At 35.7% G+C, this 15,995-nt stretch overlaps 1 protein-coding gene across 1 annotated transcript in view; it reads right to left on the bottom strand.

The window, feature by feature from the left end:
• Window positions 1–277: 277 nt before the first annotated feature.
• HELRODRAFT_121787 (hypothetical protein) overlaps window positions 278–15,995 on the bottom strand; it is a gene marked incomplete at both ends in the record, with an annotated part of 42,087 nt that continues 26,369 nt past the window's right edge. The window contains 2 exons of the mRNA XM_009026191.1: window positions 278–364; window positions 15,952–15,992. Of these exons, the coding sequence (XP_009024439.1) occupies window positions 278–364; window positions 15,952–15,992 (128 nt within the window). The remainder of the gene's footprint in view (window positions 365–15,951; window positions 15,993–15,995) is intronic.

Raw genomic sequence — 15,995 nt, 5'->3', positions numbered from 1 at the left:
ACTCAAACAGCGCAAGCGATGATGATATTCTTACTACAACTGCCAGTAACCTCAGTGCTGATTATTTTCCAAACTTTGTTTCCTTTCTAATTCTTTTATTCACATTCTTCCAATTTTGTTAAATTTCTGTTTCTCACATCATCATCATCACCATCATCATCGTCATCATCATCATCGTCGTCGTCATCATCTTCATCACCATCATCACCACCATCATCATCATCATCACCGTCATCATCATCAAGATGGCCACCTACTTTGATTTGTATCTGTTCTTGAGTGGATCTCTGATGCCTGTGTACCTGTCCAATGAGATGGTGCACATGTGCATGATGGAGGAGGTGCACATCATCACGTCTGACATCTGATTGGTTGGTTGATGTTGATTGGTTGGTTGACAATTGGTTGGTTGCTGATTGGTTGGTTGCTGATAGGTTGGTTGGTTGCTGATTGGTTGATTGGTTGGCTGGTTGTTAATTGGTTGGTTGCTGATTGGCTGGTTGGTTGGTTGTTAATTGGTTGGTTGCTGATTGGTTGGTTGGTTTGTTGTTAATTGGTTGGTTGCTGATTGGCTGGTTGGTTGCTGATTGGCGGGTTGGTTGCTGATTGGCTGGTTGGTTGCTGATTGGCTGGTTAGTTGGTTGGTTGCTGATTGGCTGGTTAGTTGTTAATTGGTTGGTTGCTGATTGGCTGGTTGGTTGGTTGGTTTGTTCCCTTATTAGTTGATTGACTGGTTTGGTGGGTTGGTTGTTTAATTGGTTGTTTGTTAATTAGTCGGTTGGCTGTTTGTTTGTTGTTGTTGGTTGATTGTTAGATGATTGATCGATTGTTCGTTTGTTTAGTTAGATGGATGATTGGTCGATTGGTTGACAAAATGCATAAAAATCAATGATTAATCTTACATTTATTCATTCTTGCATTTAAACAGCTTACTCACCAAAACTTTCATTATTTCAATTCTTCATTCATTTGTTCATTAGTTTGTTCATTCAACCATCCATCCATCCATCCATCCATCCATCCATCCATCCATCCATCCATCCATCCATCCATCCATCCATCCATCCATCCATCCATTCATCCATCCATCCATCCTTCCTTCCATTTATCCATCCATCCATCCATTCATTCATTTATTCATTCATTCATTCATTCATTCATTCATTCATTTTCGTATGTTTTTCTGTTTAATTGTTCGTTCGCCCATATATTAATTTATGGACTTGTTCAAATGCTGGTTCATTCGATAAATTTTTAAATATGTTTGTTCAACATTCCGTGAATCGATTGCTTATAAATTCGCACAATCACTGCTTCCATTATTATGGGGTTAATGATTTGTTCATTCATTTATTCAAAGTTTCACTAACTCTGTCGATCAACCTTCATGTTTTTTAATTTTAATTTTTTTTAAATTAATAAATTAATGTTTTAGCTGTGTTGTAATAATAATAATAATAATAACATAAATAATAATATCGTTATTTAACTGCTTGTAACCAGCATAAATGTTAATTTCATTAATTTGCCTGGCAGCCCGAATATTAGTCTGGCACAGAGTTGGGAAGAACTTTTGAGAACTATTTACCTTTGAACCTTTGAAGGGCCGCGTCTGTACTTAAATAGCAAGTTTTTTCGACCCGGGGGAGATATTTTTTAAGATTTGTGGCTTCTTTTTTTGGTCGTAATGTCTGCTGGTCGATCTTTTTTCTGGCGAACAAGACCTCCCGAGCCGTTGTTTGCCCAGCCCTGGTCTAGCAATGTTATGAAAGTAAAACCTCGAAACAACTGTTATTACGCGTGTGTACAACAAATATCAGAATAATTAAAATTTGCTTCTGCCAAATAAAATTAAATTCAAAAATTAAATTCAATAGATAAATTAGTTAATAACGATGAATGAATGAATGGATGAATGAATGAATGAATGAATGAATAAATGAATGAATGGATAGATGAATGAATGAATGAATTTAAATAATAAATGAACGAGTGAAAGAACGAACCAACACATAAACAAAGGAGCGATATTTTATGACTGATTGGTAATAAATGAACATTGAGAGTTTCTGGATATTTTTTTTTGGTTAAACTTTTCATCCATTCACACCCATCAACTGACCAACAACTGAATGACTGAATCGACTGAATTGAAACTACGTCACAAATGAATGATGAAACGAAACGAAACGAAATTTTATTTGCTTCTCAAAATTGAAAATTTAGGAATAACGAATTAAGGTAAATAAAGAAGCAGCAAACAAACGAATCAGCAAACAATCAATCAAATAAACAGACAAACAAACAAACAAACAGACAAACAAACAAGTGAATTTAAGAACCATCAAACGAACATGCATGCAATAAAACCGAGATGAATGGAAATAATAACGAAGTAGGGATGAATTGTCGGTTGGTTCATTTATGAAAATCTATCATCATTTTCATATGAACATCATTGTTAATGAAGACATGAGCAATTGAAGAACATTCTGACTCTGAATGTTCATTAATGTTGTCAACTTCTGCAGAAGGGTTGTCTTCAGCATTTTTGTCATTCTATGTCATCACCAACAATGTTGTCAGTTTATCATCATTATCATCACCATTATCATCATCTTCACCATCATCGTCATCATCATCATCACCAGCACCACGTGGTCAAACTTGATGGATGGTCAACATTCATCGAAGCAAGAATAAGAAGTCTCTTGTTGTTATCGTCCTCACATCAGCTGCACTGTGCCTCTTACATCACGTGCAAACGTACATCACACACAAGACATACAAACATTTACACACATCACACATACACAAACACACACACACACACACAAACACACTCACAGACATTTACACACATACAAAACACACACACAGGCTCACACACACACCTACACGCACGTACACACACACACACTACACACACACACACACAAGAGCACTTTCATCAACACTGGTTCATCATAATCTACATTATAAGCTTGTTAACGATGCTCTGCCCACATGAAGTTGACCAGCAAAAAAGTGAGCAATAAAACACGCAGAATTATTGGAGGCTGTTTGCAGTTAAAATGTCCGCGGTCCTCTCCATTACGTCCAGCCAGGTTGAAGGTCAGACTGGTTGGTTGATGGTGTGCATGGCCGGTGGTCAGTGCAATGCACTTAATGAATGAATTGATGAATGGATGGATGGATGGAATGAATGAATGAATGAGTGAATGAGTGAGTGAATGGATGGATGGATGGATGAATGAATGAATGAATAAATAAATGAATGAATGAATGAATGAATGAGATAATAAACGATTGAATGAGTTAAAGGACAAATAAATAGATAATAAAGTTAAGAAACAAAAAAAATGATACAATTGAACAAATAAATAAATAAATGAAATGTAAAAAGTTTTGAAATGATTGTTGTTTATTTCTGCGACAGATGCTGTCAAATAACCCGACATCCCTGAATATTATTTTCGACTTCCAGGTTGACTTTTTGATTTGTTGGTTTGTATTTTTGTGGAATGTGAAGTTGAAAATGTTAGCTAATTTAAAATAATTAAGTTTGATAACATAAACACCACCACAATCACAAAAGTATGGACATTTCTTCGGGTCTTCTAGCTTTGCTGAATAAACATATCATTGAATTAAAAGTTGAATAATAATAATTCACGATTGGCTGACATGCACTTTTTGTTAGCATACATCTGGCAGATATGTTCGCCTACCTATTTGCGATCGTGAACATGGAAAAATTTTTCAAGTCATGAATTTCTGTGATTTTCTGCGCAAGAATTGGAGTTGGTTTCGTGTTTGTGGCCTTGTGAAGAAGGAAGCACTTCCTAGCCAGGGACGCACGGACACCCATGTCGCAACCATTTCCCTTTCGGGTTGCACGTTGTTGTGTTCCGCACGAGCTTGATGATATGCTCGAGTTTTGTTTGTTTCGAAGTTTATTTCTGATTTGTGGTGGGTGGTGGTGTTTGGAGTTCATGCAGTGGCCGATCGTCGGGAGCAGTGATTCAATAAAAGTCAGAACATGGATCGTTTTGTGTATAAAATGAACCAAAAAAAAGTTGTCATCCACACCACCACAAGTCTTGCCTCCCCCCCTCCCGTGAAAATTTCGGCCCCCCAGTCAAAAATGTCTAGACCCGCAACTGGGTTCATGTGACGTTCATTTCTTTGGAGTTCTGTGTTAAATTTGAATGCAGATAAATAAGTGACTAGGTGGAAGTGGAAGAAAAATATTAAATAAATCAATGTGAATGTGTTGTTTATACGTGTTGTTCATGCGTGTTGTTCATACGTGTTGTTCATGCGTGTTGTTCATACGTGTTGTTCATGCGTGTTGTTCATACGTGTTGTTCATACGTGTTGTTTATGGGTGTTGTTCATACGTGTTGTTCATGAGTGTTGTTCATACGTGTTGTTCATGAGTGTTGTTCATACGTTTTGTTCATGCGTGTTGTTCATACGTGTTGTTCATACGTGTTGTTCATGCGTGTTGTTCATACGTGTTGTTCATGCGTGTTGTTCATACGTGTTGTTCATGCGTGTTGTGCATACGTGTTGTTCATACGTGTTGTTCACGAATGTTTACAGTGTAGATGTGCATGTGTTGTGTGTTTAAATATACATTTATATTTTCGCGTGTCTTGAACATCCATACGAATTTCATGGCGCACAATCATTCCACTATGGTGCCATTTTTGAATTCTTCTCATGGAAAGAAAAAAAATATAAAACCATCGAGCTTTGAATGAGTGACAGAAGCTGCTTGGAAGATGTTATCAGCCGCAGAAATGAACTGTGCAACTGACGGGTGTGACTTTTGAACGACGGTCGTCAATCAGATCGCACGAAGCAACAAAATTTTTCTCTCCACCGAATATTTTTTTAGGGGAACGTCGAAAAGTATTTGATGCACGATTGAATTTATTAATTGAGACATAACATGCACCTGCTCATGCCATTTAAGAGCAACAGCAGCAAGCAACAACCACCCCACAGTGTGCAACGCAACATGAAGCAGGGCCATGCAGGGGACAGGCAGGCAGATGAGGCTTGCAATGATGAAAGGTTTCATTCTGATGCAACGTGGCCACATTTTCTGCTTATTTTTTTCCGTTTCTTGAGCTCAATGTTAACGCGTAACTGCTAGTTGAGTCAGTTGAAACCTCGACGAAATATCAATTGAATTTGAAAATAAATTAAATGTTGCCAACATTTTATGCCAGGGGTTTTTGTGGTTTGGTGATTTGAAAGTTGAAAGGCTTAAACAAGTATCGACATCTTACTTTCACTCAGCCAAAGTTTTTGTAGATAATCTTTGAAAGGTGAAGGTCTTAAAAAAATATATTCACACTTTTTAATAATGATTCGCACGTGAGTGTGTGCATGTGTGAACATCGCGAGTAAATAGAGGCGTGCGTGCAGATGTGGCGAACAAGAAGAGGAGGAAGAAGATTTATTTGAAGAGGAGGAAGAAGAAGAGGAAGAAGTGGAGAAGTTGCATTAAATAAAAAATAGTGAAGAACACAGGCCAACTGACCAGCTGACATCAATACTCAACATCGACCTATCGAGGCGTGAACTCGTACAAAAATCTTCAACAGCAACATAAACAAAAAAAGGATCAAAAACTTGAATGTAAACAACAACGTAAACAACAGCAACAACAACAACACGAACAAGAGCAAAAAGACAATAACTCCAGTAACGAAAAGGAACACATAAATTGGCATCTAAAGAGAAGAAATGGACGAGGTATATGATACAGAGCCCTGCTTGCCTGCCTCCACACAAAACGCCATCTTGTAACTATAAAACAAGATGGGCAGAAGACACCGGCAGAATTTATAACATCTTCAAAACCTCTCCAACATCTTCAACACAACATCAACAACATCTCACGAACAACAACCTCTCCAAAGAATACAACAACATTCCACAATTCCAACATCAATGGCAACAACTTCCACTGCATCTAGAACAACCATCCCAACCTCATCCCATTATCACAACATCACATTGTAACATATTATCAACTGCATAGGGAGTTAGCAGAGGATTTCATAAGGTTGCTTCTCAGAGCCACACGTCACCGATCCATCGTTCAGTATTCTTTTTATTGGACATGTTCATGTGTGTGTGTGTGCGTGTGTGCGTATGTGTGTGCGTGCATGAACATGTGCCTGTTTGTGTGTGTATGTGTGAGTGAATGTGAGTATGTGTTTGATTGTTTGTTTGTTTTAACCATTTAACCATAGTTATGCACAGCGTATGTTAAGGATGAAAATATTTATCAAATTAAAAAATAAATACAAATCAATCATTTATTGCAAATTCTTTTAAATGGAATTTTTTTATTAATTACTCGAGGTTAGCTTGGCTTATTGGAATGTAAACTTTGATGTATTTTAGATGGATGTGAAAGATTTTGCATGATTGCCTCATTTCAACTGATAAACAAAGGGTCTCAGTGAAGTGAAGATGCAACTTGCGATATAATTGCATCAGAGACACCTTAAATTTTGCCGAATCCCTAAGAGTAAATTGCAAAACTATCTGAAACCAAACGACAGTGTTCAACTGAAATGTTTATGGAGCCAATCGTACAGCAAATATAAAACAGTTAATAACTTACTTCCCGATTCAAAAGACTGACACTTCAGTGCAGCATTAAAACATTTGCGGTAACCCCACTGCTAAGAGACAATTTCAAAATCTATAAAAAACCACTATTCCGTGGCTCACATTGCTCACAGTAAGCAAGCTTTCTAGAGGTACGGTTCAAATTTGTCATAAAAAGCCTAGTTCAAGAGATTCCTACAAATGTCACTCTGCTGTTCTCAGCGGACCAACAGACATGTTCCATCCAACTGCTGATGATGAGATACAGGCCACGATGAAATTTCAAATATTATTATTGTAGAAAAGTTAGAGTCACGAGCAAAACTGAAAGTGTCCATTTCAAAGACGACAATTTTCTAATTAATATCATTAGTGTTAGTGGCGTCATCATCATCATCATCATCAAACAACATCATCATCATCAACAACAACATCGTCATCATCATCACCAGCATCATCATCAACAACATCATTATCATCATCGACAACAACATCATCATAAACAACAACATCATCATCAACAACATCATTATCATCATCGACAACAACATCATCATAAACAACAACATCATCATCAACAACATCATTATCATCAACAACAAAAACATCATCATCATCAACAACAACAACAATTATATCGTCATCATCATCCTCAAAAACGTCAACACCACCATCACCACCATCATCATTATAATTATTTTCAAACGATAACTCCAACAGCGTTCCGCAGCAGAAGTGCTGATGATGATGTCTCTGATGATGAAGCTAGAGCAAAGTGCCGATGACGATGATGACGATCAGACTGTTGTTAGCAACAATGGAAATCACGAACGCACTCATATGCCCACCTGACAGCCACTTCTAAAAAAATGTTGACAGATTTTTTATGGGATTAAAATCAAAATGAAATACCTAATCCGCGATTGTCCCTGGATCTCTCTCTCTCTCTATCGTGTCACGATAGCACATTGCTTTTAAACACACACAACAACACACAAGCGCACAGACACTTTCGCACACAGACACACACACACACACACACACACACACACACACATACACACACACACACAAATATATATATATATATCTATACCATACTTCCGAAATTCTTAAGTTCATCAAGAACGTTCAACCGTCCTTGAAACGAACTGTAACGAAAATGGAACATCAATTAAACCATAGCAAAAGTAAGATGAGCTGATTTCGATCTATATAAAAACTTAATTAGATTAATGGAAAATAATGGATAGATTAATTAGATTAATGGATGATAATCTATATAAAAATTATCGTATAACAATAAATTATAAAATTTAAAATAATGTTTTAGACACATTTAGACATAAACATGCCCGCGCTATCATCACACTCACATATATGAATATAAATACCATAGAATTATTAAGTGTAACATAAAATAGTGAAATAAGTTGAAATTGATTGAATGGAGAAAACAATTCAGATGGACAAGAGAGGTTAGTGATTTTTTAAATGAAGATAGGATAGAGAGCATTTTCAGTTTAAGAAGTAACAATGACCATAATTTGATACCACGGACGAAGATCGAGTTCTAAAAGGATAAATATAAAATTTACATTATGTCTTGTGACTTTTAAAATTATTTCAGTCCACTTGTGTAAAGAAGAATTGAAATTTGGGTATATTTGATAATTTCCTATTATCTTTTTTTTAAATTGATCAGCAATAAAACGTCTTTCTGCCAACCATTTCAAACAACTAAAGATATTTTTGTATTTTGTGTAGACTAATTTGTTATCAATGGAAGAATTTTTTTAAATAAGAAGAATAAAATTTAATTTTATGAGTAGACAAAATTTAGAGACCTTTAGTGAACCAAAGTAACATTTTTTTTTTTCAAAGATATAAAAGGACAGGTGAATGAAATTGCTTGATTGAATAAGTTAATTAATGAAGAAAAAGCCAAATTTGAGTCATTTTTAGAGAAAATGCAGTTCCTACCAATAGAAGCCAATGAATCGTTTAAATGCTGGATATTAATTGTCAATATGAGCTACCTACATAATCTAATTGTTTTTCCTCTAAAAATGTTGGTCAAAGTTTTTTTTTAATAATTCTTTAAAAAATTTATCGTAACGATAATAACGATAACAACAACAAAAACAAAATAATAATAATTATAATTATAATAATAATAATTATTATTATTATTTAATATTATTATAACAGTGGTAAGAGAAGAGAAATGACGACAACAAGGATGACGTGGACTGGACAGTGATGGAAGAGGCGGGCAGCAGGCAGGACTGATTGAGACGATGATTTTAATGGCGATGACGTCATCATTATGAAGTTCCTTAGAAGGTCGATAATTCTGATAATAGCTTCAATTATGATCATATCGACAAATGGGATGAACACAATGAGAAGGCTTTGCACTCATGATGAATGTTCCGCCGTATTCATGTGACGGTGATGCGAGCTCTGATGAAGATGATAACGACGATGATGAGGGGAGTATAACGAGATGATGATGATGATGATGTAACTAAGTGATGGTGATGATGATGATGTAACTAAGTGATGGTGATGATGATGATATAACTAAGTGATGGTGATGATGATGATATAACTAAGTGATGGTGGTGATGATGATGTAACTAAGTGATGGTGATGATGATGATGTAACTAAGTGATGGTGAAGATGATGATATAACTAAGTGATGGTGATGATGATGATGTAACTAAGTGATGGTGATGATGATGATGTAACTAAGTGATGGTGATGATGATGATATAACTAAGTGATGGTGATGATGATGATATAACTAAGTGATGGTGATGATGATGATGTAACTAAGTGATGGTGGTGATGATGATGTAACTAAGTGATGGTGGTGATGATGATGTAACTAAGTGATGGTGATGTAATGAGATGATGGTGATGATTGGTGACATGATATAATGAATAGTAATAATATAATGAAGATGTTCAATGGTCAGTACCATTTTATTTAACGTCAACGAGTTACAATAATAGTCAGTTGTTTTGTATTTAATGTTTTATTTTTATACAGATTTCGAGAAATTTGTTAAGTTAGATTGTTTCATTTTTCAAGTTTATTAAAATATTTTTTATATGGAAGGTTACTTGAAGAATTTTTAGTTTCTGTTTGCTGGGGGAAGGCAGAACTACCTCCACCACCACTAACACCACTACCATCACCATCCCCCCATTCGTCGCTACACAAGTTAGAGAATAGACTACCACTTTACGATTTGAAAATAATGCAGATGTATACACATATATATTTGATTCTTTCCCACCCAACCAATCACACATCTGCCACTCTTTAATGATGTCAACTTAGATGTTCAAGAACGATTTCAATTATTAAAATAAAATAATGCATGTAGGGCAGTTTGACCATAGAAAGACTTTTAGATGAAGAAATTTTAAATGAAAAAATTATAAATATTCTCCTGGCAATGGATTCAAATTAAAAAAAAAATCGAAAATGCGTGGAACAAACATTAATTTTGATGAGAATTTCTCCACACACTCTGTCATCAGTGCAGATGCAAGCCAACAACTTGCTTCCTCACAATACAATGCATTATCTCCGTGACGTATTTTTTTAATAAACGAAGACAAGACAAAATCATAATTTCTGAAAGCTTTCAACTTTGAAATGTTTGCATGCTTTTAAGGAGGGAATCTTGAACGTCAGTGTCTACAATTTTGTCAAGTTCTATCAGAGGCTGAACACATTCAGTTTAGATTTTATATCCTTTGATTTTGAAACACCATTTAGAAATTTAAACATTACTTTAAATCAAATAAAAATTAAGGAACACAGATTTCAAACAAATGAATGAAGGAAAACATGAATGAATAAATAAACAAATAATCCGACGGGGGCAGTTAAAGTTTTTTGGTCACATCATGCGGAAAGAAGGAATGAAAAATCTAACAACTACCGGAAAGGTTGCAGGAAGAAAAGACATTCGTGAAATCCTAGTGTCACTTGTTGAATATCACCCCATTTCAACTACTACAGAGTGTTGAAGATCGAATTTTGTGGAGGTCGATGGTCGCCAATGTCCTGAAAGGATAAGGCACGAAAAAAAAGAAGAAAAAGTCCGATTTAGTGCGCTTAAACGTAAAGATAAACAAAGGTGAGGACCATAACAAGCAAAGGTAAGGGCCCTAACCAGCAGACCCATCCAGGACTGCTGCTCGACTTCCATCGCATTGTTGCATTGAAATTTTACCACAGATAAACACTAAGCACTAAAATACACACACACACACCACACACACACACACACACACACAACTACACACACACACACACTCCTCACACACTGCAGGCACATAACGAAGCACAAACCCCCTGGGCAGCGAGCACATCAAATGAAATAAACCATATTGGATTGCTATGGCGAGTGTATCATGTAGAGAGCTGATGGAAGTCATATTTAGTATCGTGAATATTCATTATACAAAGTTAGCGCTACAGAAATTTTTGTTAGAAGGCGCGTTTGTTGTAAACAATATTCTTTATGAAAACTGAAACAACTTTATATTTTATTATATTATATATGTAACTGTAAACTACTTTATATTTTAAATAATTAACCCAGTTATGCAGTGACATCTAGCTGGAGGGAGATATATTTTTATTTCGTTTAGTTTTTGTTCAGTTGTGACTCAACCTTCAGAGGTTTTTTGATCGTCTCGTTTTTTCTCGAGCGTCATTTCGCATGTAATCCATGCAATAAATGGAAGCTTCATATTCAAACATTTTTTGGAGTTTTCAAATCATCGTCATCATTATCACCATCATCATCACATCCACATCATCACATTCGTATCATCAACATCATCGTCGTCGTCACTATCATCCCACTAAAATCATCATCACATTCATATTACCACTTACCACCATCTCATTCAAACCATCATCATCATCATCACCAACATATTAAAATCATCATCAGCACCTTCCCATCAAAATCACAATCATCACATTCCTGTCATCATCATCATCATCATCACCACCATCTTCATCATCACAGTACAACCCTAATCACCACATCTCATCATTAACACATTCATATTTAACTCGAGCGTTCTACTAAGCTCTGTACGGTTAGCTACCCACTTGTAAGCGAAGGAAATATTGATAGGAAGACAAATTTCACCACTACACTCAATTCACGTCACCATCATCATCATCGTCATCATCATCATCACGTTCATATCATCATCATCGTCGTCATCATCACGTTCATATCATCAACCCAACACCATTGTCAAAAAGTTATAATATTCATCAGGACAGCAGGAAGACACACAACGTACAAATTGAACCACTTTTAACAGTTCTCAACTCGACCAAATTGTAGTGCTGTATTGCTGATGTTGTTCAGTCGTTGTTGTTGCCGTTGTTTTTGTTGTTTTTGTTGTGGTTGTTGTTGTTGTTGTGGTTGTTCTTTTGTTACCATGTGCATGAAACATGACGTTCATTCAGAACGAAGAACATTTATAGTGTGGGTGGCTGAAAAAATATTTCGTCCAACAGTCTCGTTATTTTGTAAGTGAAGAATTCATTCCTAGCACAACCCTAACGTCATAGGTCGATATGTTTTTAACCATTCACAGATTAGAACAACTAAACATTGAAGGTGATGAAGTGTCTGTGCGTGGGAGCTGCAGCTGCATAATTAACTGACTCACCTAGACTGATTGATTGCTAAGCCTCGCATGTTGCAAACATTAAACTGAATATTTTTTCAAAACATTCAACTGAATGTTTTGCAACATGCGAGGCCTCAAACTGCGCATGGCCTCAAACAAACAATTCAGCTCATCCACTGTCCTGTATAATGTACAAACGCACGCAAACAAATAAATACACATTTAAACACACGTACAAACACGCGCAACCAAATACACACACGCACAGACACACAGAGACACAAATGCACACGTACATACGTATGGATTGGCACACGCATGTTTCACTACTAACTCATCGGGTAGGCTGAATGTAATTTACTGCCGGCTAGTCGATTGTGTCAAATTTTTAATTTGTTCAGTCGCATGTTGGGTTTACGTTCGCCATTATTTAGTGCAGACAAACCAGAAAACAGATAAAAACCAGATAGACAAATAACCAGACGGAGAGACATTACTGACAAGGAGGAAGGCAGGCAGACATACGAGCGGCCAGACAGACAGAGAGAGACAGACAGACAAGCAAGCACACAGACGGTCCAGTAGAGCAGACTGCCTGACACAAGAACATATGCGCTCTGCATGTCCGAGCTACGTGCCTTGCATTGCTCCAATATCTGGCAGTAAAAACGAACCTGAAAAAATTCATGGTGCACGGTGCTTCCATCATAATGATTGCTGGCTTATTTGTTTGAGCTCGTCTGAAATTTTTGGAAAAAGAATTTTAAAAATGTTCTACAGAAGATTTTTTTTGAGAGTTGAGTGGTTATTGACAAGATGAAAATGCGTATGTTAGAATTTAATCATGTTTTTCGTATGTCTCTGTTCTTGTTAGTGTTTGTGTTTGTTTGCATTTCTGTCTGTGTGTTTGTTTAATGATGGTGTATATCTCTTCTCTATGTGTTTGAGATCAATCTTCATCAGCATTCATTAGTGTGCGTGCGTGAATGTCTATATATATATATATATATATTAGGGTGTCCCAGAAATGCATTGAAATTTTTTTTTTAATTAGTTGATGTCTCACCCTCTGAAAAGTGTCTCTTGGGTACAATAATTAAATTGGTGAAGTTGCAGCTCATTTGAACAAGTTTGAGAGGTCCCCCAAGGGCTTTTAAAATTTTACTATCGAGTTAATTCAAAATCCATATCAATAATCTTAAACAATATGCACAAAATGAGTGAAATAAAGCTAGAAATGCAAACTAGTTTAATTATCTCACTGCAGACATTAATTATAGTTTAAAATATTATTAACAATTACCTGTAGAATGATAATCTTTATTAGAAAATGCAAAAAATGTATATTTTTAACCAGTCAACTCGCGATGTTACTGGTGTTGTCAACGTAGATTGGTTACCTGTCCTGCTCTCATCCCTTGTCGATGGCACTACAAAACTTCTTGGAGTTCCAAGGTTAGCATCTGGATTAGGACGAGCAGCTGCTGATGCAGTTCATGAACAGATAAAATCTTGAAGGTGTGAATCAATGGTTATTGGCATGTGCTTTGACACGACAGCTTCCAATACTGAAAAACTCAATGGAGCTTGCACTCTTCTAGAAAAAGCCATGGGACGTAATTTAGTATGGATGGCTTGCCGTCATCATAAGTTTGAAGTGCTGCTTGCCGGTGTATATAGTGTTTGTCTTGGAACATCCACTGGACCAGAAATTTTATTCTTCAAAAGGTTTCGTGAAAATGGACAGAAATGAATCACACACCAGAAGCCAGATCAACCCCTTTGATAATTGTTTCAGATGCAATTAAAGCATTCATCAAATGTCAACTTGAGGTCAGACATTCTCGAGATGACTATTTAGAGTTTCTACTTCTTGCTGCACAAATAGCTGAACTGCAGGTTGATGTAGCCATTCGCAAACCTGGTGCACGGCACAGGGCACGATGGATGGCAAAAGCCATCTACGCATTAAAAATGGAACTATTATTCACCGTAAATAAAACCATTTTTAACTTAAACAGCTCGAGAATTACAAGGTATTCAACGTTTGAATCGGTTTATCATTTGTGTTTATCTTCAGTCATGGTTTTCATGCAGGCTCACTGCTGATGCACCTGTGAATGATATTTTTTTGATACAGCGTTTGCATGACTATGACGATGCAGTTCTTGGTTTGACGATTAAAAATGATGCTGCGTCATTTTTGGTACATGAGTCCAGAATTGGCAACTCTTGTTCTTTCTTCATCTCTCCTGTATGACAAAGAAAAGACTGATCTTGTCCGCACAATACAAGCAGATGGAGGCCCACATCTGATGAAAACACTACCACAAAGTTTTGACAATTTGCGTGCGTCTAAAACATTTTTTGAAACATCTAATATTGATGCCAGTTTTCTTGATGTACTTGTTGAAAACTGGTCAGATACCCCTTATTTCCAAGTTGCAGCAGTGTTTATAAAGAATCTGGTTTGCATTAATGACTCTGCAGAATGGGGAGTAGCGTTGGTACAACATTTCAATGAAACAATCACCAAAGACGCAGAGCAGAAACAATTTTTGCTTCAAGTAGTTGAAGAGCATAGGAAAAACTTTGCAGAATATAATCGTGAACTGCTAGCAAAAATTTGAATTATTTGCATTAATTAATATTCAAGCGAACTGAAATTCAATAAAATCTTGTTTTTCAATCATTTTTGACCTAATTTTTGAAATTAAAAAATAAAAGGCATTGCAGATTTATATATTTTTTCACAATTATATATTTTGTTTCATTTGTATAAACAAATCATAAAACATTTATAATCATATCATATAACACTGTATCAAAAGTTGGTAGCGAACAATCAAACACCAAAATCGGAAACTTTCGACCCCTTGGGGGACCTCTAAACATTGTCCAAATGGGCTAAAATTTAGCAGGTAAATTACTGTTACTATACAGACATATTTAATGGGGTGAGACATCAATATTTTAAAACTTCATATTTTTGGGACACCCTAATATATATATATATATATATATATATATATATATATATATATATATATATATATATTTACGTGTGTGTGTGTGTTTGTGTGTGTGTATTTTTGTGTTTGTTTGTGCGAGTTTTAGCATTTCGACATTAAGCTTTAAATGAAGCCGCATTTTATTTCAACTCGTTTTTACTTTTCAGAATCGAAAATTAATGTGTGCGCGCCAAATAAATAAATAGATTGTTGTTCAAAAATCTCAATCAAGTTTTCGATACATATTTTTAAAAAATATTTAAAAGCGATGAAAAAAATGAACATCTGCTTATTAAGGGACGCGTGAAAACACAAACTAATCTACGGACGGCAACAAATGAAAGAAAAACATATAAACATAGAACTAAACAGTAACATACAAACAAAGAACCAAACCAAAATACACAAAAAAAAAACTTAGAAACAATAAAAAAACTAACAAACAAAACAAACAAACATAGAAACAAACCAACAAACCAAACAAACAAACAGAGAAATAAACAAACAAACAGACGAACAAACAGACGAACAAACAAACAAACTAACATACAAAAAAAAAACAGAGAAACAAACAAAAACACATACATAGATATAAATAAATAAATTTGGACTGACCTGCCACAAGTTGCACATTGTGTAACCAAACGGCCAGTAATCTG

Source organism: Helobdella robusta (genome assembly GCF_000326865.2).
Source record: "Helobdella robusta unplaced genomic scaffold HELROscaffold_45, whole genome shotgun sequence".
Classification (NCBI taxonomy): Eukaryota; Metazoa; Annelida; class Clitellata; order Rhynchobdellida; family Glossiphoniidae; genus Helobdella; species Helobdella robusta.
This window is presented reverse-complemented; position numbering and strand designations above follow the sequence as displayed.